The 25,343-nt window shown below is 40.6% G+C and overlaps 1 protein-coding gene across 1 annotated transcript; it reads left to right on the forward strand.

Annotated features, from left to right (window-relative positions):
* The first annotated feature begins 9,313 nt into the window (after window positions 1–9,313).
* CD5L (CD5 molecule like) lies at window positions 9,314–24,464 on the forward strand. The gene is made up of 6 exons (XM_043878468.1): window positions 9,314–9,478; window positions 14,156–14,182; window positions 19,104–19,427; window positions 20,632–20,949; window positions 21,772–22,092; window positions 23,462–24,464. Exons 1-6 carry the CDS (start codon window positions 9,451–9,453, stop codon window positions 23,467–23,469), a joined length of 1,026 nt encoding a protein of 341 aa, XP_043734403.1. The 5' UTR covers window positions 9,314–9,450; the 3' UTR covers window positions 23,470–24,464.
* Window positions 24,465–25,343: the final 879 nt, after the last annotated feature.

Below are 25,343 nucleotides of genomic sequence, written 5' to 3' on the forward strand. Positions count from 1 at the left end.
CCAAAGTGAACCTCTCTTCACAAAGCGTTATTGAGTTGTTAAAGTTCAGTTTATTAGATTTCTTTTTCAGATATTAATTTTATTAGTTTTAGTAACTTACCCTTTATTGAATCTTTTTGCTTTTCACCATTAAAAGGAATCTGTAGGACGTCGTCTAAATTTCCAATCACTTTTAGGTATCAATAAGTAGTCACCACCTCAAATAGAGAAAAAGAGAAAGGAAAGAAAATCATAGGGAATTCCCTGGAAGTCCAGGGAACACAGAGTCTTAGCCATTGTACCACCAGCAAAGTCCCTGTGTCATTTTGTTTCTAAGTTGTATCACATTTATTGATTTGTGTAATGTTGTGCTATCAAATAACTTCCACTTGATTGTGGTTTATGATCCTCTAATATGCTGTTGAATTCTGTTTGCTAGTATATATTGTTGAGGATTTTTGCATCTATGTTTATCTGGGTTAAGTATGTACTTGTGTACTCAGTCGTGTCTGGGGTATTGGCTAGTAATTTTGTTTTCTTTTGGTTTCCTTGTCTGTCTTTAGTCCAAGGGTCAAGTGAAGTCACTCAGTTGTGTCAGACTCTTTGTGACCCCATGGACTGTAGCCTACCAGGCTCCTCTGTCCATGGGGCTTTCCAGCAACAGTACTGGAGTCAGTTGCCATTTCCTTCTCCAAGGGATCTTCCATGCTGGTATTATAAAATGAATTTGAAAGGGTTCCTTCCTCTTTCATCTTTTGGAAGAGATTGGGGAGGACTGGTATTCATTCATCCCTAAATGTTTGGAAGCACTTTCCTATAAATCCATCTGGTCCTCAACTTTTCTTCTTGGGGAGTTTTGATTACTGATTCAATCTTTTCTGCTGTTGATTTTTTAAGGTTTTCTAGTTCTTCATGATTCAGTCTTTATAGCTTGTGTGTTTCAGGAATTTATCCATTTCTTCTGGGTTTCCTAGTCCATGCATGCATACTAAGTCTCTTCAGTCATGTCCGACTCTGAGCATTCCTATGGACTGCAGCCTGCCAGGTTCCTCTGTCCATGGGATTCGCCAGGCAAGAATACTGGAGTGGGTTCCTATGCCTTACTCTGGGGGATCTTCCCAACCCAGGGATGGAACCCATGTCTCTCACATCTACCTGCACTGGCAGGCAGGTTCTTTTTTTTTTTTTTTTTTTGAGGTCTCAGAGCTAATTTATTGTCACAATTGAAATTAAAATATACATCCTTACTCTTGTATTTCTGAAAGTTGTTAAGAGAGTAAACCCTAAGAGTTCTCATTCTAAGGAAAAGATATTTTTTTCTATTTCTTTAACTTTGAGAGAATGGCTGTTTACTATACTGTAGTAATAGTTTCATGATGTATATGTCAAATCATTATGCTGCACAGAAATGTATAGTGCTGTATGTCAATCATATCTCAATAAAACTGGAAGAAAAAATAAATTAAAAAATAAAATGCACATCTTCTTAACTCTAAGGCTTGTGCTTTTTCAATTAGGCAACACTATTTTAACAGATAATAGCAGGATGAGCAGTAACATATTGCATAATTTTCTCTGCAGCTTTAGTAACCCAAATCAAACCTTTTTCTGGAATCAGATTTCAAAACACTAGAACAGGGATTGCGAGGTTTGTGAATGAAAAGTGGGACAACTCAAGAAATCCTCATACTCTGCATTCTGTAGCCATCAAAAGAAAAAGAAAAATCCACATTTTTGCCAGCGATGGTTAGCTGCACTTTATGGCCCACTTCATACATATTTAAGTAGGAAGTGATTTTTAAAATGAAGTACTTCATGAGTTTCAGATTTATTCTCCTGCTTATCTTTTTAGATTTCTCATTTATTTTTTTCTGACATGAATTGAATGTCCTTTACGTACTTCTTCAAAATCATTTTTAGTATATATTTTCAATATAATGCTTACTAACTGCCATTTCTTGTAGCCCTGAACCGGGAGTCAAGAGGCATATGTTCTATTCACTAATCATTGTTGACTACATGACACCAAATCCTCCAAATGACAAGTAAATAATTGTTTTTAAAGTGTGCTAATATTTTATCCACACTATAACATTTATCTCATTATGTGGGAAATGCTCAACAATTGACAGAGGTTGGCAGGCAGGTTCTTTACCACTAGCGCCAATCCATTGTCATATTATTGTTCATAGTAGTTTCTTATAATCCTTAGTATTTCTGTGATATTAATTGTAATGTCTTCTCTTTCATTTGTGTTTTTATTTATTTGAATCCTCTTTTCCTAGTCTAGCTAAGGTTTTGTCAGTTTTGTTTATCTTTTTATAAAGCTAGCTCTTAGTTTCATTGATCTTTTCCATTACCTTTCTAATCTCTATTTCATTGATATTTTTGCCCTGATCTTTGTTATTCACTGCTTTCTACTAACTTTGGGCTTAATTTGTTCTTTTCCCATTTCATTAAGTCCTAACATATGTTCTATTCTGGAGAACATTCTATATGCATTTGAGCAGGAAAAATTTTTTTTTTCCTCTGTTAGGTTTGGTTTATTTGGCCTAACGTGTAGTTTCATCCAATATTTCCATATTGTTTTTCTTTATTGATGATTATCCATGGTTGAAAGTGGGATATTGAAGTTTATTATTATAATTATTATTATTGGCTGTGGTGTGCTGCCTGGGGGATCTTAGCTCCCTGTCGACAGATCAAACCTGTGCCCCCTGCTGTGGAAGTGCAGAATGCTAACCCCTGGACTGCTGGGGAATTCCTATTATAGTTTTGCTGTCTAATTCTTCTTTCATATCTGTTGATATTTGTATTATATATTTAGGTGCTCTGATGTTGGCTGCATAGATATTTACAATTTCTATATACTTAAAAAATTATTGATTTATTGAAGCATCATGACGAGGCAGCATAGTGCAGTGATATCCAGTACCCCTGGGAAACTTCCCAATCTGGGGCTGGTTCATCAGACAGCTTCTCTTGCTCTCTTCTTATGGGTCACATACTGACCTTTTATTCCTATGTTACCATAATAGGGGCTTTTTAAACATGGGAATATCTGTCTTTCAGAAGGACTAGGTTTAGGATCAGGGATGTCCAGCCTCTTTGGAGCGCAGAAAAGCTAATGAAGGCATTAAGAAATGAGCTGACCTCCTGTGCTTGGGGCTTATCTGAGGAATCATTTTATAACCTACTTGCTTTGCTGTCATTTTTTATTTCCCATTTAAAAAAGGAACATGAACGTGGATTAAGCAAGATTAAACTGGTTAAATATCTATTCAATAAAAGGCAGAAATGAAAATTGATCATTTAGCAAAAAAGGTATACATACTTTTTAACAGAACTACCCAAAAGGGTCAAAGTAACTTGTTTAAGGTCATATGGCTATTAAGTGACTGAGTTGGACTTATAACAAGGTTAGCTTCCCTCCAAAGCACAAGCACTTAGCCTTCACACTGTAATGCCTCTTTGTAAGCAGAGATGTAAGAAAGTCCAGAAAAGCAGGTTTAAGTACCCTGGGCAGACAGCAACCAAGGCCATAAGGACAGCCAGGGCCAGTCTTCTACCAGCAGCACATGGACAGCCAGGAAGGATGCACACAGGAGAGTCAAGTTCACTGGGTTTCCTGCCTGTGCCCTCTACTCTTCTGGCTGCCATCGCCCATTCTCCTCTCTCTTGGATTTCTCACTTCAGGTACCTTGGGAGTGAGAGGCCATTAAGACTGTCATGTCCTGGAGGACGCCACAGCTCAGGAGTCCTGCCTGTCCCTCAGCGTGCACAAGGGCCCTCGGCCTGACAGAGGCAACGCTGGTATTTTAAGAAAGCCTTAGGATCTTTTTCCTGACCGTTTTTAGAATGTTTTTACAATTTTGGGACTTGGAGACAAGAAAATAGTTAATAATAATCATCTAACCATAAATAATGGAATCTATTAAGATACCACATGAAAAAACACCTGCAATAATAGATCCTCTGAAACAACTTACTTTGTCTTCAGATTTTTCTCATGATGAGTTGAAAATAAATGCTTTCAGGAAGTGTTCATATGCAAGTCTTTTTATCTCCTCAGGAATATCATAAAATAATTTTCTTCTAAATTCCTGAAGACTGTGCTAATGTTCCCTGAATCCCAAGTCCTGGATCTATTTCTTATTTTGAGCTCCTCTTCATCCTGGTCACTGTGGGGAAGGGAAGCAGGTAAACAAATGAGAGCAACAGAAGGAATCAATGGTGTTATTATACTTACAGTGTTTACAGATGAACACAGGAAAGAGCAGCCAATCCCACCAGGATCCTGTTTTCTAGGTTAAAAAAAAAAAAAAAAATCATATGACCTGCCTTCCTATAGAAAGGCAGCTTGAGAGAGCCCCAGTCATTCTGACAACCATCTCAGAATGTCAGTCTTCACCTTTTCTCATCCAGGAAGCAGACCACAGGGGTTCTCACTTGTGGGTTCAGTCCCACCCAGCTCTAAAGGCAATTTTGTGTAAGATAGGTGCACATTAAAAACCTTGTCCCAGCAAACGTGACAGGATGAGTCTTCCTGGAACAATAGCCTATCCCATTATTATGGTTGTGGATACCTGATTGACTTAGTATCCTATTAGCTGTTCAGATCGTCTTTTCATAATGCAAACCCCAGATAGACAGAATACTTATTTCCTGCCAGGTTTTTCTCTTAGAAACCCTAAAGCCCCTATTTCCCAGCCCGTATAAGACAGTGTGGACATGATGGGCAAGAGATGATGTTTCTTATGATTCTAAAGGCTCACTGATGTTCTTTGGTTGCCAGTATAATCATTTATTCATTCACAGAGTCAACAATCATTTATTGCATGTCAAACATCGGGAATTCCTGGGCAACAGCTCAGATGATTTCCTGTTCTCATGGAGACCACTAATTGGCAGACTCAGTTATATTTCAGAGGGATTTCACCTTGATGCTGAACCAGCTGAACTTGTAGCTTATCCTTCATTAGAGTACTCAGAGAGGGTCTTCTGTGCTCTTGTGTTGTTATACACTGATGTTCTCCAGACAATTATCTACCTCCACACAGGCTCACCACTCCCTGCCTTCCACTCCAGCTCCCTCACCGGGCAGACCTCACATTGATCCCCTTCTCAAAGACCGGAACTCCTCAGCTTCAGAAACTTGTACCTTCCCTCTCTTTCAGTCTCCTGACTTGCAACTTTTCATTGCCTGGAACTGCTTCTCTAAAACCATAAACACCACTCTCCAAATCTCTGAAAACTTTACATGCCTTGAACTTTCTAACACTTTTCTTTCCCCAGCCCTCCTTAGTGAGATCCTCTCTCCTACCACTTATTTTTGTTTTCACTTTTTATTAGCCCATTTCTGGATATCTAAGTCTTGGAGCCCACTTGAGTTGCTTTCTTGTTTCAAACTCCCTGACTGTGTCAGACTGCCAACATACTTTTCTTATAGAACTCCAACTCTGAATCAGGCAGGCTGATAATCTCTCACTGACCCTCTGACTGCTGCTTGTAAGGACCTCACAGCAGGGCATATTGATGCAGCTTAACAAGTGCCAGTTTTCAATCCAATGCTTGTCTTTACCCAGGGCCCCCTTTCCTCTCAGGTGATTACATTAGACCCTAACCAACTTTTAGAAGCTTCCTGTTCAATCCAACCTCTCCAGCTCCTGTTAAGCAACTCATCCTCCATTTCATCCCCAAACACTAGCAGATGTAGTGTCTAGATTCTACCTACTATTGCTGATACTTATCTTTATTTTCACCTCTGTCACATTTTTTTTTTTTCCTTTCAGAAGTCTGAAAAAAAACATCTTAAATGATTATTTACTCCTCAAAGAGCAAAGTCGTCTTCTAGATTTTATAATTAACTCTGTCTCGTGTCCATCCCCTCCCCTCGACTCCCCTTACCATCCGGTTGGTTTAGACTCCCTTCTGTACTTTCTGGACTGGTGCAGTGGTTTCTTCACGAATCCTCCTGGCTCCAGACATTCCCCATCCCAGTTCCTCCTCTACGTTGCAGTCAGAATGAATGTTCTAAAATGCGTGCTGGTGTGCTGTGCTAAGTCACTTCAGTCATGTCCAACTCTTAGACACTCAGTGGACTGTAGCCTGCCAGGTTCCTCTGCCCATGGGATTTTCCAGGTAAGAATATCCTCCTTCAAGGGAAGCCATGCCCTCCTTCAAGGGATCTTCCTAACCCAAGGATTGAACCTGCATCTCTTATGTGTCTTGCACTGGCAGGTGAGTTCTTTACCACTAGCACAACCTGGGAAGCCCTCTAAAATCCATATGGCCCTTCATTTTCTTTGTGTGTGTTTGTGTGTGTGTCCTTAGCATAATGCTCTTTCTGGCCAAAAACGCTTCGTTTTTCTTTCTTCATGTTCTTGACTCTGTTAATAAAATACTATAGTCTGGAGAAAACGTCCATCTTTATTTTTCTCTCCTTTTCTTTCACTTAATTTTCTGTATGAGTTGGGGAGAAATATATCTCAGTCTTGAAGCCTGAGCTCTCTGGTGGATTTGTCTGCCCACAGGATATATGAGGTCTTTTCTCCTTCATGTGTGATCAGTAGGGCACATGTGACTCCTGAAGGATAAAGATAAATGCATAGGGTCTTGGATCCCAGTTGCAACCTAATGTAGAATCCTCAACAGGAAAACTAATATTCTGAGCCTTTTCTGAATTATGTGTCTGTTACTGCATCATTTCAGAATCTGCAGAAGGTAGAATGTGAGTAATAAGCACTTACAAAGCTATTTATAACTTTTCATCATCTGGATCCTACTAATAGTTTTATATCATCTGGTGTTTTAAAAATTCAACATCAGTGTCTCCTGACATCTGACCACCACACAGGCTGTGATTCAGTCATTCCACAGTACTTCTTATTGCTTAACAGGTAATGCTGTTTCATTTGTCTGCATATGTACAACAAAGTCTTTTCCCATTCTGATTCTCCATTTAATTCCTGTTCAACTGTCATCATCTCTCTGAAGCTTATTATTAGCTCCAAGTAAAGGTGATCATTTCTTCAATTGTGTTCACAAAGTTTCTTATACTTTCCTTTCTTATAGCTGTGTTTACATGCTATTACAATTAGTTCAGTTCAGTTCAGTCACTCAGTCATGTCCGACCTTCTGGGCCCCATGGATTTTAGCACACCAGGTTTTCCTGTCCATCACCAACTCCTAGAGCTTGCTCAAACTCTTGTCCATTGAGTTGGTGATGACATCCAACCATTTCATCCTCTGTCATCCTCTTCTCCTCCTGCCTTTAATCTTGCCCAGTATCACAGTCTTTCCCAATGAGTCAGTTCTTTGCATCAGGTGGCCAAAGTATTAGAGTTTCAGCTTCAGCATCAGTCCTTCCAATGAATATTCAGGACTGATTTCCTTTAGGATGGACCAGTTTGATATTCTTGAAGTTCAAGGGACTCTCAAGAGTCTTCTCTAGCACCACAGTTTTAAAGCATCAATTCTTTGGGACTCAACCTTCTTTATGGTCCAACTCTCATATCTGTATGTGACTACTGGAAAAAACCATAGCTTTGACTATAAGAACCTTTGTTGGCAGTGATGTCTCTGCTCTTCAATATGCTGTTTGGGTTTTTCACAGTTTTTCTTCCAAGGAGCAGTTCAGTTCAGTTCAGTTCATTTGCTCATTTGTGTCCAACTCTTTGCAACCCCATGAGCTGTAGCATGCCAGGCTTCCCTGTCCAACACCAACTCCCAGAGCCCACCCAAACTCATGTCCATTGAGTCGGTGATGCCATCCAACCTTCTCATCCCCTGTCTTCCCCTTCTCTTCCTGCCCTCAATCTTTCCCAGCATCAGGGTCTTTTCAAATGAGTCAGTTCTTCACATCAGGTGGCCAAAGTATTGGAGTTTCAGCTTCAACATCAGTCCTTCCAATGAATACCCATTACTGATCTCCTTTAGGTTGGACTGGTTGAATCCCCTTGCAGTCCAAGGGACTCTCAAGAGTCTTCTCCAACACCATAGTTCAAAAGCATCATTTCTTTGGTGCTCAGCTTTCTTTATAGTCCAACGCTCACATCCATACATGACCACTGGAAAAACCATAGCCTTGATTAGATGGACCTTTGTCGGCACAGTAATGTCTCTCTTTTTAATATGCTGTCTACGTTGGTCATAACTTTCCTTCCAAGGAGCAAGCGTCTTTTAATTTCATGGCTTCAGTCACCACCCACAGTGGTTTTGGAGCCCAAGAAAATAAAGTCTGTCACTGTTTCCACTGTTTCCCCATCTATTTGTCACGAAGTGATAAGGCCAGATGCTATGATGTTAGTTTTTTAAAAGTTGAATTTCAAGCCAGCTTTTTCGCTCTTCTTGTTCTCCCTCATCAAGAGGCTGGTTAATTTTTCTTCTCATTATTATTATTATTGAAGTATAGTTGATTTACAATGTTGTGTTAGTTTCAACTGTATAGCAAAGTGATTCAGTTATATACACACATATATTTTCAGATTCTTTTCCCTTATATATTATTACAAATATTGAATATAGCTCCCTGTGCTATAATAACTGTTCCTTCTTGACCTGCATACATGTTTCTCAGGAGACAGGTAAAGTGGTCTGGTACTCGCACTTCAGAATTTTCCAGACAAATTTGTCTGTTGTGATCCAGACAAAGCTTTTAGAGTAGTCAATGAAGCAGAAGTAAATGTTTTTCTGGAACTCCCTGTCCATCATATCTTAGACTTAAGAACAACCTGATTTTGTTATGACAAGAACCTGCTTCCATTCAGTTTCCAAAGATGGGCATAAACCAGGACAAGCATAGAAGAGCAGATCCATGTACTAGGCCCTCTACTTAGCACGGGAGAAGCTGGTTTGAGAGAAATAAATCAAATCATATTTGCAAAGACTGGCACCTTGACTCTGGATTGCCATCCTTATTCTGAGTTATGGTGACTTCAAGGGTAACTTTGGAATTGCTCTATTATCTTTGGCCTCTATGTTTTCCAGTCACTTCCATTTGGAAGGAAAGAATTGAAATTGGCTTATTAACCCCCACAAACCATACATGAGGATCAAACATTGCTTGATCTTCTAATGTGAAATGGCCCTTATTCTTGGTACTTGCCTTTCCTTATGGGAGTTGTTTTTCTTGTTTACATAGTAAGGGGACTAAAGCAGAGATCGATGGAGCTGGGATTACAGCAGAACCAAAGCATGGCAGCTTGGGATTTCTGTTTGTTTGTTTTCATCATCTTTCTGCCAATTCTGGTCACCTCCCTTCCTCTGGGACATGCTGAGTTCAGCAAGTCCAGCTCTATCTGTCCTGACCTCTGAGCCCATTGGTTTCTAGTTGTCTGATAAAGCCTCTGCTGCAGACAGGACCTGCTACTTCCCTCCTCACAGCACACTTGCAACCAAAGCTGCATATTCCTCTTCTGGGGCCTCCTTCCAGCCTTACATTTCAGTTCACTATCTTCAGCTATCTGGGACATGGCTCTGTTTTTCTTCTTGATCTTTGGTGAGTATTTCTTCTCCTTTGGGTCCAGGCTTCAGTGTACTCTGGAACTGCCCATGTGGTACAGATCTAGGTATCTTTCAAGGAAAGACTCCTCCCTACTCTCCCCCTTTCTCTATATCTGGTAATTATTCTAAATCCCTAAAGCCACTTAATCTGTACTCAATTTATAATCCATCTCGATTGCCAGAAAACTTTCTATTTCCCTATATTCACACTATCAATTCAGTAATAGTTTATACTATTGCTTTTTCACACAAATTTTCCTAAATGCACTATTTATAAAAAGACAAATAAGTGGATCATGGATAACAGCAAGAAAAGGAAGGAGAATACAGGACAAACACCTTTCATTGATCATACTGATTCCTTTCAAACGTATTTCATGTGTTCCCTAGTTTTTCCCAGTTTCTTATTGCTCAGATTAATTTAGAGTAAATTGGGATTTTGGAAGCAAAGAGATCTGGATTTCAATCTTTGCTCTTTGATTTCTTAGCTGTCTGAATTTTATTTTATTTTATTTATTTATTTTTTAAACATATATTTTTTAAATTTATTTAAGCTGTCTGAATTTTAAAGTTACCATATCCCTCCTAAATCTCATTCTCATCTATGAAGTAATGTTATGTTCCTCAGAGGTTTGTTAGGAGCCTCTTCACAAGATAAAAGAGCCTGCTAGGTCCCTTCCCTAATCAATCACATTCATTTTAATGTTCCTGATGATCCAGTATACCACTGGAATGGACCGGTCTCTCAGTTGGGCATTTGTGTGTTCTATGCAGAGTGATGGTCACATTCCTAAACACCCACACACCCCTTATGTTACCTAACAGAGAGTCCCCCACCTCCTGTTGTGAAGTTACTATTGGATCTCTTAGGCTTATCTTCAGTTGTACCTCCCTCTTGAAGTCTTTCTGATCTGTGATACTCATGGTGATCAACCCCACTACAGAGTTCTCAAGTCACCTTTGGGCTATATCACTTTCACACCTAGCAGGCTCATCACAGTCAGTTTCCTTTGCATATATACATGCTTTGTGTTCTTTATTAGACTTGTATGGTGTTATACATAGTATAACCTTGAGTTTCAGCCAATTGCAGACAAGGTCTTTTTGAGTCTGGGAGTGGCTATCTCCTAAAGACTAAAAACATGTGGTTATCAACCAATTACTTGAAAAGCAAATATTTGGAAGAAAATATTCCAGGACAAGTCAATGAAATACATGGATTTGCCTAAAAAGCTCTAGGCTGGAAGTCCATATATATATATATATATATATTTTTTTTTTTTTTTAATTTATTTATTTTTTCAGTGGGTTTTGTCATACATTGACATGACTCAGCAATAGATTTACATGTATTCCCCATCCTGATCCCCCCTCCCACCTCACTCTCCACCCGATTCCTCTGGGTCTTCCCAGTGCACCAGGCCCGAGCACTTGTCTCATGCATCCAACCTGGGCTGGGGATCTGTTTCACCATAGATAGTATACATGCTGTTCTTTCGAAACATCCCACCCTCACCTTCTCCCACAGAGTCCAAAAGTCTGTTCTGTACTTCTGTGTCTCTTTTTCTGTTTTGCATATAGGGTTGTCGTTACCATCTTTCTAAATTCCATATATATGTGTTAGTATGCTGTAATGTTCTTTATCTTTCTGGCTTAGTTCACTCTGTACAAGGGGCTCCAGTTTCATCCATCTCATTAGAACTGATTCAAATGTATTCTTTTTAACGGCCGAGTAATATTCCATGGTGTATATGTACCACAGCTTCCTTATCCATTCATCTGCTGATGGGCATCTAGGTTGCTTCCATGTCCTGGCTATTATAAACAGTGCTGCAATGAACATTGGGGTGCACGTGTCTCTTTCAGATCTGGTTTCCTCAGTGTGTATGCCCAGAAGTGGGATTGCTGGGTCATATGGCAGTTCTATTTCCAGTTTTTTAAGAAATCTCCACACTGTTCTCCATGGTGGCTGTACTAGTTTGCATTCCCACCAACAGTGTAAGAGGGTTCCCTTTTCTCCACACCCTCTCCAGCATTTATTGCTTGTAGTGGAAGTCCAAATATATTAACTCCGTTAGAAAGATCCTATAAGATGGGGTAGTGTTGGGGGGTGATGAGTTTTGAAGTTCAAAATACTGGGTTTCAGAGACCACTGATAGTCACAGGACTCTCTCTATAGCATTTGCTGTTGTTCAGTAGCTAAGTCGTGTCTGTCTTTTTGTGACCCCCTGGACTGCAGCATGTCAGACTTCCCTGTCCTTCACTGTCTCTCAGAGTTTGCAATAGGATGGAACCTAATGAGCAGATGAGTCTGACTACACAGAGATCTTGTAGGAAGAAACTCTGATCATTCAAAGATGTGCTGATACATAAACCTGGAAGTTTGGAAATTAGCATAGAACTGCTTTCTGAATTCTTAACCAGGTTCAGCAAACCTGGTTTGCTGCCTGCAAACTAAGAATGTATATTGCATTTTTAAACTGTGGGAAAAGTCAAAAGAATAAAATTTTGTGACACATGAGAATGACAAGAAATCTAAATTTAATTGTTCATAATTAAAGGTTGATTGGAACATAGCCATGCTTATTCATTTACATGTATATGGTTGCACTGATAGAGCTGATTGGTTATAACAGACTGTATAGCCCATGAAGCCTGAAATATTTACTATCTGGCCTTTTACACAAAAGTTTGCTGACCATTGTCTAAATGCAGTGTCAGTGAACACAGAAAAATACTGCCATTTCCCCCTATGTGAAAGGTTGCTGCTATGAGCCATGAATGATGCCAGGATTCTTGGCCTCTGGAGGAGAGGCATTCAACCTGGGGCCAGTGATGAGGCTTGATCGCTCAGAGCTTTTTGTGTAATCAAGTTTTGTTAAAGTATAAAAGAGAGAGAGAAAGCTTCTGACATAGACATCAGAAGCAGGCAGAAAGTTTTTAGCAAGGAGTTATATAGCTATTAGCTTCCCTGGTGGCTCAGAGGTTAAAGCATCTGCCTGAAGTGCAGGAGACCTGGGTTCGATCCCTGAGTCGGGAAGATCCCCTGGAAGGAAATGGCAACCCACTCCAGTATTCTTGCCCGGAGAATCCCATGGAGGGAGGAACCTGGTAGGCTACAGTCCATGGGGTGGCAAAGAGTTGAACACGACTGAGCGACTTCACTTTCACTTACATACCTATTAGCAAGCGGCTAATTAGAGGGAAAAAAAAAAAAAATGAAAGCCTCAAAACTGAGAGTGACACCAGGCCCTTCTCCCACACATGCATTTTGAGATAGCATTGACACAAGGTGAGTCATCCTGGGCCATATAACAAATGACATTAATCTTGAACAAAGGTGGATTTCCAAGCAAATACATAGTTTCATTAACATAGCTTAAGATAACACTTCCATGAGTGAAACAGACTGATGTGTTGAGCCATTATGGGTTTTGAGCCTTAGGCAACCAACTTGAAGAAAGGTAAAAAAGGTAAATACATTAACATAGCTTAAGAAAAACATTTCCATAAGAAAAATGCATTGGTTAGCTCAAGGTTTGAGAAAAGTTAAGTTCAGGTGGAACCAGGTGTTGTCATGGCAACACAGAATTTTAAAAGACCCTCCTTTTAATTTTGTATAGAGAAGGAAAAAAAACAACAACAAAGTTTGACACTTGTAGTTTGTTTCCTCCACTTGGGGGATCCCTAGGCTTCCTGCCTGTTACCCTCTCATATGTCTTTCAAAATATCTTTATCCTCCCCAACCAGTGTATCTGTTGTGGAATCCAGAGTTGCAAACCACACCTCGGAGGACATTCAAGACAATGGAGTATAGTTTATTATGCCAACGGGTCCAACAGGAATCAGTTCCCAACAAGGACCCTGATGTTTCTGAGAGGCCCAGTTTTATACCCCTCCCCCGCTATGTGACTGGTTACATGTTAGCAACCTCTTTGTTGTATATGACTGAGTTTTACAACAAATAGGTGCTAGGAGAACAAACAACAAAGATTGGGGGAGGGGGGCAATGATTATACATCAAGGGCGATATCTCCTTGGTTAATCTAACAGGGGCAGCCTGACCTCAACTACAATCTCTGTTTGTCATCTGTAGGGAGGGAAGTCTCCAAGAGACCTGGTTTTCACTAGCAATGGTTTTCTCACCCTTGGGCAGGGTTCAGTCCCAGTTCACATCCAGTCTTTAAGATGGATGACAAGCTTCAAGATGGAGTCTCTCTTGCTTCTCTCACACTGGCCTCAACACATCTTCCCAGAAATCTCCAACATGTTTTCCTGTTGGACTCAGATACTACATCACCACACTTCTCTTTTAGGTGGTAATCACTGATCAGTCTAATAGATTAAAATAGAAAATCAAATCTATCCATGCCTGGGGTAGAGCCAACATCAGATGGAAAGGGAACATGATAGGTCTAATTAGCCATGGTAGAATGGGTCTGTTTGGCTGTTAGTCAGTGTCCAAGTATTTTTTTAGGCTGGTCATCCTAGGAGGAGAGGGAGGAAAAGGAGAAGGTTTCAAAAAGGTCTAACCTTGAGGGCTGTGTATTTATCTCTCTGTCCCACAAAGTTCAACAAAACTTTCTAGAGAGTTGTGTTTTTGAACAAAGCCTTGGCAATTGACTACTTGATCTCATTCACTTCTCTCTCTTTCTCTTTTTTATTTGCTCAGCCTTTTGCGCCGGACCTGGACTTCTAGGTAAGATTTTTTGGGGTCCTAAGAGTGTGGACTTTCAGCTCTGGAGAGTGGAAATTTTGATTTCCCGGGGCCAGGGAAAGAAGCTATGGTTCAAAAGAGCCCCAATGGATTTTCTTTCTGGTTTCCTAACCCACCTACTCAGTCTTATATGGGTAGATTTCCACTTCCAAAACTTAGAGAAAATTCGAGTGGTTTATCCTGCAAAGGGATTCCTCTCCATTTGGCCTGTGTGACCCAAGATGCTAGCCCAGCTCTAGCTCCATCATCTAACAAAGCAGATGGCTTTGTTTCAGGCTCAGAAGACACCTCACCTCCTGGGAAATAAACTTTCTTTTGCCCTTCTATATCTACTACTTCCTGGTCCCTCTGCCACCTTTAATGTTATCATTGAACTAGAAACGCACCAACCTCTGTGCACCTCATGGTTTCATCAGCAGAGTGCAGGCTGGATTTCAGTGGCCACTGGTCATCTCTTCATTGAGTCTTTCGGCAAAGCACAAACGGTTCAACTGAGGAGAGAATGGGGTGGCACAAAGAGAATTAGTCTGTGGAAGAGGAAGCCTCTGATGGTCCAAAAATCAAGGGGATTGGTTGAGGATCATGAGTTTCTTTGACATTGTCTCTTCAGCCTGTTCTTTTTCTCGATAGTAGAGGCTTTATGAGAGAGGGGCAGCTGCAAACTCTGCTATGAATGTGCAGGATCTTACACCCTGCTGGATCAATTTGCTTCCTTAAAGAAATGCTGCTTCTGGGTCCCAGTCCAATACCCAGATGACCTGGTTTTTCTTCTCTGGCCTCCAGGGTTATGCCTTGCTGCAAGTGCCAGGAGACAGCTGCTCTCTTTATACTCAGGGATGGAGGACCTACTCTGGGTCCCTGTCTCTCAAGCCCTCAGCTAATGATGTAGGCTAAAACACTGTCTAGGACACAGCTGCCCTGATGAGCTCCTTTGTTCTTCTCTCTAGCTTTTAAATCTTCTCAGCCCTTCTTTTCCCTTTAGCTGCATTTCTTTGATACTTTTCTCTTTCTCTCTCTTAAACATATTTCTTCTCTCCTAAAATGTGATCTAGTCCTCTACTCCATGGAAAAGTAAAACTTATTTAAACCCAGAATTTGGGGGCTTCCCTCGTGGTCCAGCAGTTAAGACGCCATGCTTCCAATGCAGGGTGGTGGATTTGATCCGTGGTTGATGAACTAAGATCCCACATGCCATGTGGCATGACCAAATTAAAAATAAACCCAGAATTTTATAACTCAAAATAAAATAAAGTAGCCTGTGCATGATCCTGATATTGAATATTTGCTACAGCATACAATAAAGCATATCCAAACTCTAATCCTAGTTACAGTGATCCAGAAGTTATTTCTAGATGAGTGACTTGAATAATATATACATGCCTTAAGCTTCATGGTGCAACAATAGGAACTTTTCTTAGTTTTTTATAGTTCTATTTTAATTTTTTTCTCTAACTTCCATTCCACATGTCATTTCCCTCAAGAAATTATAGAAGAAGAGGAAAGATCAAAAACAAATGACTAAACCAAATATAAACTTCTCAATGCAGTTTAAAATCAACCAGGTCAGATGTCTTTCACCCAACTACTTCTTCTGGGGTTGATGCCAAGTTCTAGGGAGTCTGTGCAGAGTTGAGACAAAGTAGGCAGTAGAAATTTGGGTCCTGAGAAATTGTATTTCATTCATACAGGTATCTGAGTCCTTCCACATAGCCCAAGTTGTCATATACCATTCATAGTCTGATAGACCACAGGCCACAAGCCCAGATGTTGTCCCTCCAGCTACAATGGACTGCTCCCTGGAGGCTTGGCAAACTGAGATCTTCTTTATCACTATATCTCCCTGGGGCTGAGAGGACTTGATGGGATTGCTTCAAGCCTATTAAATATAATCTTCTTGAGGACAGCAATGCTGGCTATCTTAATCACCACTGTTCTCTGTGTTCATAAAACAGTACTTGGAATGTAGTATCCAGAAGCTTGTTTCCTGATAGGCTCTTCCCTTGTCTCCCTACACAGTCTTCTACACTCCATGTCTAAGTCTTGCTTTCCTCAGAACTTATCTGGAGACTCTGTGAAGCCCATCTCCCATTCTCAACACATAGAATCTTCTAGACCCAGTTTTAGGGCTCTGAGACTTTGAGGCTCCGACTCTTCCCTTACCCAGCACTCTCTGTATTACTTCTGAGCTAGGTTCTTGAACATGGGAAAATGTCATGGGAAGTAGCAAGGATGGTTGGGAGTGGATCACTGATATTGAGAGAGAGAGTCAGGTTGTTCAGCCCAAATTATATCTAGACATCTCCATGCTTTCAGTGCAGGGGAAATAGGTTCAATCTCTGGTCAAAGAACCACAACCCCACAGTGGCTAGAAGGAAAACCATATTACAGAAAGTTAATCAGGATGAAAACTCACAGGATTTTGTTCCAGATTAAAGGACAAGATAAAGCCCCAGAAAAACAACTAAATGAAGTAGAGAGAGTCAACGTTCCAGAAAAAGAATTCAGAATAATGATAGTGAAGATAATGATAGTAAAGATCATAGGATCTCAGAAATAGAATGGAGAAGATGGAAGAAATGTTTACCAAACACCTGTAAGATCTAAAAAACAAACAGAGATGAAGAATACACTAGAAGGAATCAATAGCAGAATAACTGAGGCAGAAGAACAGACAAGTGACCTGGAGGGCTGAATGGTGAAAATCACTGCCACAGAACAGAACATAGAAAAAAGAATGAAAACAATGAAGACCAGACTAAGAGACCTCTGGGACAACATTAAACACACCAGCATTTGCATTATAGGGGTCCCAGAAGGAGAATAGAGAGAGAAAGGACCCCAGAAAATATTGGAATAATAGATGAATATTTCCCTAACATGGAAAAGAAATAGTTAAACAAGTCCAGGAAAGGCAGAGTCCCAGGCGGGATAAATTCAAGGAGGAACACAATGAGACACACACATAGTAAGCAAACTGACAACAGTTAAAGTCAAAGAGAAAATATTAAAAGCAACCAGGGAAAAATGACAAATAACATATAAGGGAACTCCCATGAGGTTGTAAGCTGATTTGTCAACAGAAACTCTACAAGCCAGAAGAGAATGGTATGATATATTTAAAGTGAAGAAAGAAAAACCTGCAACCAAGAATACTTTACCCAGCAAGACTCTCATTCAGATTTGATGGAGAAGTCTAAAGCTTTCCAAACAAGCAAAGGTTAAGAGGATTCAGCACCACCAAACCAGCTTTACAACAAATGTTAAAGAGACTTCTCTAGGCAGGAAACACAAGAGTAGGAAAAGACATACACAAAATAACCCTAAAACAATTAAGAAAATGGTAATAGGATCATGCATATTGATAATTAACTTAAATGTAAATGAAGTAAATACACCAACCAAAAGACTTAGACTGACTGGGTGGATGAGAACATGTGCATGTATGCACTTACACTTATCACAACATTCTACTTAACTCCCCAAATTGTATGTAATTATTTTATATTGCTAGGTTAATCATGTTTCCATTATGGCTTGCAATTGTAGTCATCTTTTATTTTTTGTCTGGCTATTGATTGTGAAACTAAAACAACTTTTACTATTGTGATTATGTAACTGGTGGCTGCTTAATACCATTGACCACTTTTCTGGTCAAGAGCAAGTAAAAGAATTCCATATGACTAAAACTACCATTTAATAGAAAAACCCATAGTCACTTTTTAAAATCCAGATGCATATTAGAATTGTCTTGGAAATTTTGAAAAATGCAAATGCTGAGGGACTGCTTTTTATCTCTAAAGCTCCAGATGTATTTCTAATGAGCCACCATGTTTAAAAACAACTGGATATATGATGACCTTTTACTATTATCTAGTTTGTTTCAATTTTTCTATTTCATGTTCAGTGCTTCATGTTTTAGTTTCATTTAGTTTATGTTTTCCTGTTTCTCTGTCTTTTTTTGATGTTCTTTCTCAAGCCTTTATCAAGCATAGTAGAAAAGCTTTTGTATACATATATATAGTTTGTATAATACCTATATTTTAGAAAATATATGATTTTTTGCTTAGCCAAAAAACTTATGACATTTTGACTTCACTTGTTTGACCTAGTATGAATAGAATGCTAGATTTCTAATTTATATTCACTCAAAACTTTGATATAGTTCCACATATTTTGGCATCTAGGATTACTGCTGGTAATCTAGAAAGTTTATTATCTTAGTGATTTATAAAAGAAAAACTGAATGAGGCTTGAATATTCTCATCCAATTCTGAGAATATAAAGGAATACTGTGTTGTTAAAAAATAAAACCAACAAACAAGGAATTAACTTGTGATACAGTATTATTAACTAAAATACAGATTTTGTTCAAATTTCACACAAAAATGCATGTATATATGCTATACTTTATTTGGCTGGAAGGTAATTACAAGACAAACTAAAATTTTATGCAACGTATTTTTAATATGATCATTATAGCATTGTGCATCTTAATTTCTGTTAGAAAATATACGTTTGAAATAATCATATTAAGCACTTATTTGTACCAAATCCAAAGGTAGGGATATTAAGCCTGTTTTTCCAAATTTCACCAAGGGCCAAATAAAAACACAGTTTCAGTTCAGTTCAGTCGCTCAGTCGTGTCCAACTCTCTGCGACCCCATGAACTGCAATAATAATAATAATAATAATAATAATAATAATAAAGGAGTGTAGCAGAACCAGAACTCAGAGATGGAGTCCTGGCGCCCCTCCTCCTCGTCCTCCCTTTTGACCCCTACTTTCTCACCCTTCAATTCTCCACATCCTGAAAATGGTAGAAGAATTCCAAGAAGACTGCATACGTGTCTGAGTACTCTCTGGGCCACTCCTAATCTCCAGCCAATATCTCATTTCTTTGCAGAGTCTTCACCCAAAGTGCGACTGGTGAGAGGTCGCCATCACTGTGAAGGGCGGGTGGAAGTGGAGCGGAATGGCGAGTGGGGCACTGTGTGTGACGACGGCTGGAACATGAAAGACGTGGAAGTGGTGTGCCGGGAGCTGGGCTGTGGAGAAGCCAAGGGGACGCCCACTGGTAATTTATATAAGCCATTGGCTGATGAAAAACAAAAAATCTTCATCCAAGAAGTCAACTGCAGTGGGACGGAAGATAAACTGATTAACTGTGACCAGCTGGAAGACGTTTATGATTGCTCCCACAGCGAGGATGCAGGGGCAATATGTGAGCGTGAGTATGCCAACTGCCCATAGCCTGCATGACCACTCTTTGTCCTCTTTATCTTTATTCTCCACCATGAACTAATGGTTACCGATTCCTTGTCTTTCACTTCTCACCCTTTCTCCACTGTGGACCCTGGAGTCAAATATATCCTCACCTAGAATTGTTATTCTTCCTTGGTTGAACAGTGGCACTAGTGTAAAAGCACCCTCCTGCCAATGTAGAGACTTAAGTGATGTGAGTTCGATCCCTGGGTGAAGAAGATCCCCTGGAGGAGGGCACAGCAATCCACTCCAGTATTCTTGCCTGGAGAATCCAATGGACAGAGGAGTCTGGCAGGCTACAGTCCATAGGGTCACACAGAGTCGAACATGACTGAAGCGACTTAGCACTCACACTTGGTTGAACTAATGATTTTCTTTTAGTTTCAATCTTAGTTTTTCTTTGTTTCAGTCTATCCAAGAACCTGATTCTCTTCTTCACACACACAAACATGCACAGATCCAATAACCACTAAACATTTGTATCTAAAGCTCAGGTGGAGTTATGGGGAAGAAATGAGCTCCCAAAGTATAATATAAGTTTATCAGTTCTCAAGGGGTCTATCATCTAGTTAGGTAGACAGGAGATGCTCATCAGAAACCAACATACAACTGTGTATATATATGTATATATATACTGCTTGAGTGTATGCTCAGGCGCTTCAGTTGTGTCTGACTCTTTGCGACCCTATGGACTGCAGCCTGCCAGTGTCCTTTGTCCACGGGATTCTCCACGCAAGAATACTGGAGTGAGTTGCTGTGCCCTCCTCCAGGGGATCTTTTCCAGCAAGGGATTGAACCCAGGTGGATTCTATACCCACTGAGCCACCTGGGAACTCTCTCTATATACACACACATATTCATACACAACAATTATATATATATATAATTGTTGTTCTATTCCTTTATGCCTTTCATATACTTGCTGTCTATACATTGATAATTTTCTGTGTGTCTATCTCCTTTTCCATTAGACTGTGATTTGGCTAAGGAACTAGTCTATGTCTTCTCTTTGTTACCCCATGGTCTGTTACCAGACAGTCACCAAATGTTTGTGTTCGATGCTGAGGCCTCATTCTTATTTCTGAGAAAGATTCAGAGTTAGGAGCCCCCTTTTGTGGGAAAGCTGTGTTCTTGCAGGGAGCAGAAACTTAATCTTTCTTTTCCCACAGTGCCAGAGACCGTGAAGCTGGTTGGTGGCCCTGGGCGCTGCAAGGGGCGCTTGGAGGTGAAGCACCAAGAGCAATGGGGCACTGTGTGCAAAGCAGGCTGGAATCTCTCTGCTGCAAAGGTGGTGTGCCGGCAACTGGGGTGTGGGAAGGCCACACTGATCAAAAGATGCTGTAACAAGGATATCCAGGGTGAAGGACTCATCTGGCTGAGCAGCGTGTCATGCTCAGGACAGGAAGAAAACCTTCACTATTGCCTTTCTGGGCTTGAGGGGAATAATAACTGCACCCATGATGAGGACACATGTGTTGAATGTGAAGGTAATGCCTATAAGTCCAGTGACTAGGTTTATTCATGAATTTGATTAAATGGAATTCTATTCAACCAGTGTTTATAAAGAACTACTCTGGTAACTCAGCTGGTAAAGAATCCGAATACAATGCAGAAGACCGTGGTTTGATTCCTGGGTCTGGAAGATCCCCTGGAGAAGGGATAGGCTACCTACTCCAGTATTCTGGGGCTTCCCTGGTGTGTCAGATGGTAAAGAATCTGGCCAGAATGTGGAAGACCGTGTTTGATCCCTGGGTTGGGGAGATCCCCTGGAGGTGGGCAGGGCAACCCACTCTAGTATTCTTCCCTGGAGAATCCTCATGGACAGAGGAGAAGAGACAAACAGGACTGAGTGACTAAGCATAGCACTCATGTATCAAATAACCATGGCAAAGCTTTGTGCTGCTCATCAATTCTCTTGTTTTTAAAATGGAGCTAATGATACTTGCCTTTGTATATGAAAATGCTTTAAGCACTAGCACTTAATACAAGTGCTAGATTAATATAAACTATTGTTATATTGAATTCTATATAATAGGAATAGGACACACAGTTCCATGTACTTGTTGAAGTCTTCAATTAAAAAAAAAAGTACTAGAAAGTCATTCATAAGTATTAGACTTTTATAAAATAGATGGGAAAGTAAAAGGTCTTAGTTGAGGAAACATGGGACACATGGATTGGAAACAAGAGCAAGGGCTATGATCACAGAAACACAGGCAGGTAGAGAGCTTCAGAAGTGTTGATGGGATTTGAGTGAGGAGGTAGATGATGTTTCTTTCTTCTTTCCACTCCATCCCCTGACCCTGTAGATCCCTTTGAATTGAGGCTGGTAAATGGAGACACCAGATGCTCTGGGCGACTGGAGGTGCTGCACAAGGGCATATGGGGCTCTGTCTGTGATGACGGCTGGGGGACAAAAGAGGAGCAGGTGGTGTGCCGGCAACTGGGCTGTACAAGGCCAATCTTTGTACCTGCCAAATTGCGGAGAAAGTTTGCCCCTGGAGATGGGCGCATCTGGCTAGATGATGTCCATTGCAAAGGGTATGAGCAGTCCTTGGAGCAGTGTCAGCATAGGTCCTGGGGGTATCATGACTGCAACCACAAGGAAGATGTGGTCGTATTCTGCTCAGGTAAGCCCTGTAGGTTGAACCCATGGGGACTGGCATGGAGGGAGGTGAAGAAGCGGGTGGTGGTGTGTGAACTCTGAGGGTAAGGGTTATTCTACTAGTGCTGCACAGCTGCCCATAATAGTCACCTACTTTGTGTTACTTCAAGGAATTACTTGAGACTCCTAGTCATGGGTAGAATGATAAGATAGTTTAAAAATCCCATACCATACAGTTATTGAGTGTGAGAACAAAAGAGGTTTTGAAAATTATTGAGTTGATAGCTTTATATTAAATCTGAAGAGAGTAAGAGTCAGAGAAAATAAGCAACTTTCCTAAATCATAAAAATTGTTTTCAAACAATGGAGCAGAACTAAAATGACCAGTCCTGGCTCAGCTCAGGATTAGTTGACTTAGAGGAACCTAGGTCTCAAACTGTAAGCTAAAACTGTAGAAGATGGTCCCACCTCCTTCTAGCTATTGTCACTACCCAGATTTTAAATTAATCTGTGGGAATGGGGCTGGGGGAGGGGGCTGTTTGTGAATATCCTTGAGAGTGTCTTTTCAGAGAAGCCAGGATTCCAGCTGTAAATTGTAGACCTCCCAATATTGTTGGGCTTCCCTTGTGGCTCAGTTGGTAAAGAATCTGCCTGCAATGTGGGAGACCTGGGTTTGATCCCCGGGTTGTGAAGATCCCCTGGAGAAGGGAAAGGCTACCCACTGCAATTATCTGGCCTGGAGAATTCCATGGACAGTATAGTCCATGGGGTCGCAAAGAGTTGGACACGACTGAGCGACTTTCACTTCACAGGAGAGTAAAGGAAGAAATATGTCCCCATATGAGTCAGGACATGCAAAGCATAGCCCTTGGGTGGTCTCAGAGAGTCACATCTCTGAAGCCCAGCTTTGTAATTAGTGTGGGATGCTGGCATGCAGGGCTGCCTGGTTACATACTCAGGGAATTGTGTAAGAGTTGAGAGATGATCAAAAATATGAAGAGCATCTAGTGCCCAGAAAAGGAGGGCTTTAGTGATAGAAGACTAGTGTTTGAGTCGGGCCTGCCATTTGGAGGCTAGTTAATCTTAGCTGGTCAAAAGGAGATACTTGCTCCATTTCTCTTGAAGAGTTTTGTGATTGTGGAGGGTGAGAAGTGCTAATATGAGTGAATATGGTTTCTGTCTCACAAGGGATCTGGTTGATTGAGTCTAGGGCACTGAATTAGATTCTGATATGGTTCACATCAATGTGAGATATGTATGTGATTAGGATCTGGAAGGGTCTTCCTTTCCTATTCTGGGAACCAGTCTTCTTTCTTGGCCTCTTTGAGTTTGAATGAAATAATCCCTTCCTGACATGTCCCCATCCTTACTGTACATTCCTCTTCTCTTTACAGAAGCGTAGCCTGACATTTGATGTTTGGCCTGACTCCGGCAGGATCTGAGTGTCCTTTGCTTTCTCATGGCCTCAAATGGCTTAGTGCAAGCACTGGGCCTGCAGGCTCAGCTACCACCCCCTCAGCCCCTCAGCCAGAATCTGAACACTCTTTTCTCTCAGAGCCAAGCACCCCCATCATCTCCTGGAGATATGAGTTGTTGAATTCTCTCTTGCCAAGGAAGATGACCTCCCACTCACCTGCTCCTCACTGCTGACCCTTTGGCATTGATTCTGGCCTCTCCCGCTTCTTTTCAACCAGCCTGGGATCCCCAGGTCTGTGTTTTTGACCACTACAGGACATTTCTAAGACCAAACCTATGTCTGTAAAGAACATGAAAGGAAGGTGACAACAAAAGGAACATTTAAGGGGAATATGGGTAAATAATGAGATGAAACTTGGGGGAAAGTTCTTTGAATGCTTTTTCTCAAGCCTTCAACACTTTTTCTTAATCTTCAACAATTAACATCTCACTATTCTCCTGTTGTCTGATAAAAGCAGACACATTCTTTCAAGAGCAGAGCAGTATCCTATAATCCTAGACCTTTTCATGACACTTGGAAAACAAATATCACACCCTCTGAATGCCCATAATAAAATACCTTTGTTGACTATCCATATACAACTTGCCAACATGATGTGCATTTAACAAGAAGAATGCTACAAATGTATTTTAATTTTCCCAAGGAAAAATGTATGGACCTGTGACTAGAAGGGAAAGGAAGAGATGCATTCAGAATTTCGGGGAATCCAGCGTTGTGTCTCATGCCAATCAGATGGTATCATTTTAATTTTTTCAACTCAGATTTTAGGGTCTGTAAGTCTGATGCAAGACAGAATGATACTAAGGAGAGAATCGTGGCTTGGTTCTAAAAACTGACAACTTCAGGCTCTGAGACTGAGTTGAGTACCTGTTATGTGTCTGCATTTATGCTTTCTAATAAAGTCTATTTCACAGTCTCAAGAGTTGCCTGTCTGTGTGATATGCTGTTTCTACCCAAGGGGAAAGCAGGTGGGTCAGTTTTACAGGGATGGCCTTTTAGGTAGGATTAGGTAGAAGAGAACCTGCTGGAGATGCAGTCATGTGTGTAATACTGCTCTCTCCTTTGGATGGAGAACTTTCTCCCTATCTCTTTTCATGGGAAAAATAGAGAAACTTAGTTTCATAGAAGAGAAAAAGATGACCTAACAGACACTTTGATATCTATCATATCTACTCAAAGAGATTTTGCCTCTGTTTGATCAGTTATCTCAGGTCTTCCTGATTTCCCCCACAGATTAAGATCATGTTCCCTAAACCATGTAATATCAATTGGGTTGGCCAAAAGTTCATTTGGGTTTTCCCATAACATCTTATGGACAACTCTGAATGAACTTTTTGACCAGCCCAGCAGAATCTAGAGACCTGCTGAACTGCCTTGATTGAGCCATTGTAAAGCTCTTTTATCCTAAGTAGAGTAGAACAAGGTTGGAATTTCACAAAAGAAACTTTGATTTCCTTTAATATTTTTTTTTCATTTATTTTTATTAGTTGGAGGCTAATTACTTCACAACATTGCAGTGGGTTTTGTCATACATTGACATGAATCAGCCATGGAGTTACATGTGTTCCCCATCCCGATCCCCCCTCCCACCTCCCTCTCCACCCGATTCCTCTGGGTCTTCCCAGTGCACCAGGCCCGAGCACTTGTCTCATGCATCCAACCTGGGCTGGGGATCTGTTTCACCATAGATAGTATACATGCTGTTCTCTCGAAACATCCCACCCTCGCCTTCTCCCACAGAATTCAAAAGTCTGTTCTGTACTTCTGTGTCTCTTTTTCTGTTTTGCATATAGGGTTAT

This window comes from Cervus elaphus, chromosome 20 (genome assembly GCF_910594005.1).
Source record: "Cervus elaphus chromosome 20, mCerEla1.1, whole genome shotgun sequence".
Lineage (NCBI taxonomy): Eukaryota > Metazoa > Chordata > Mammalia > Artiodactyla > Cervidae > Cervus > Cervus elaphus.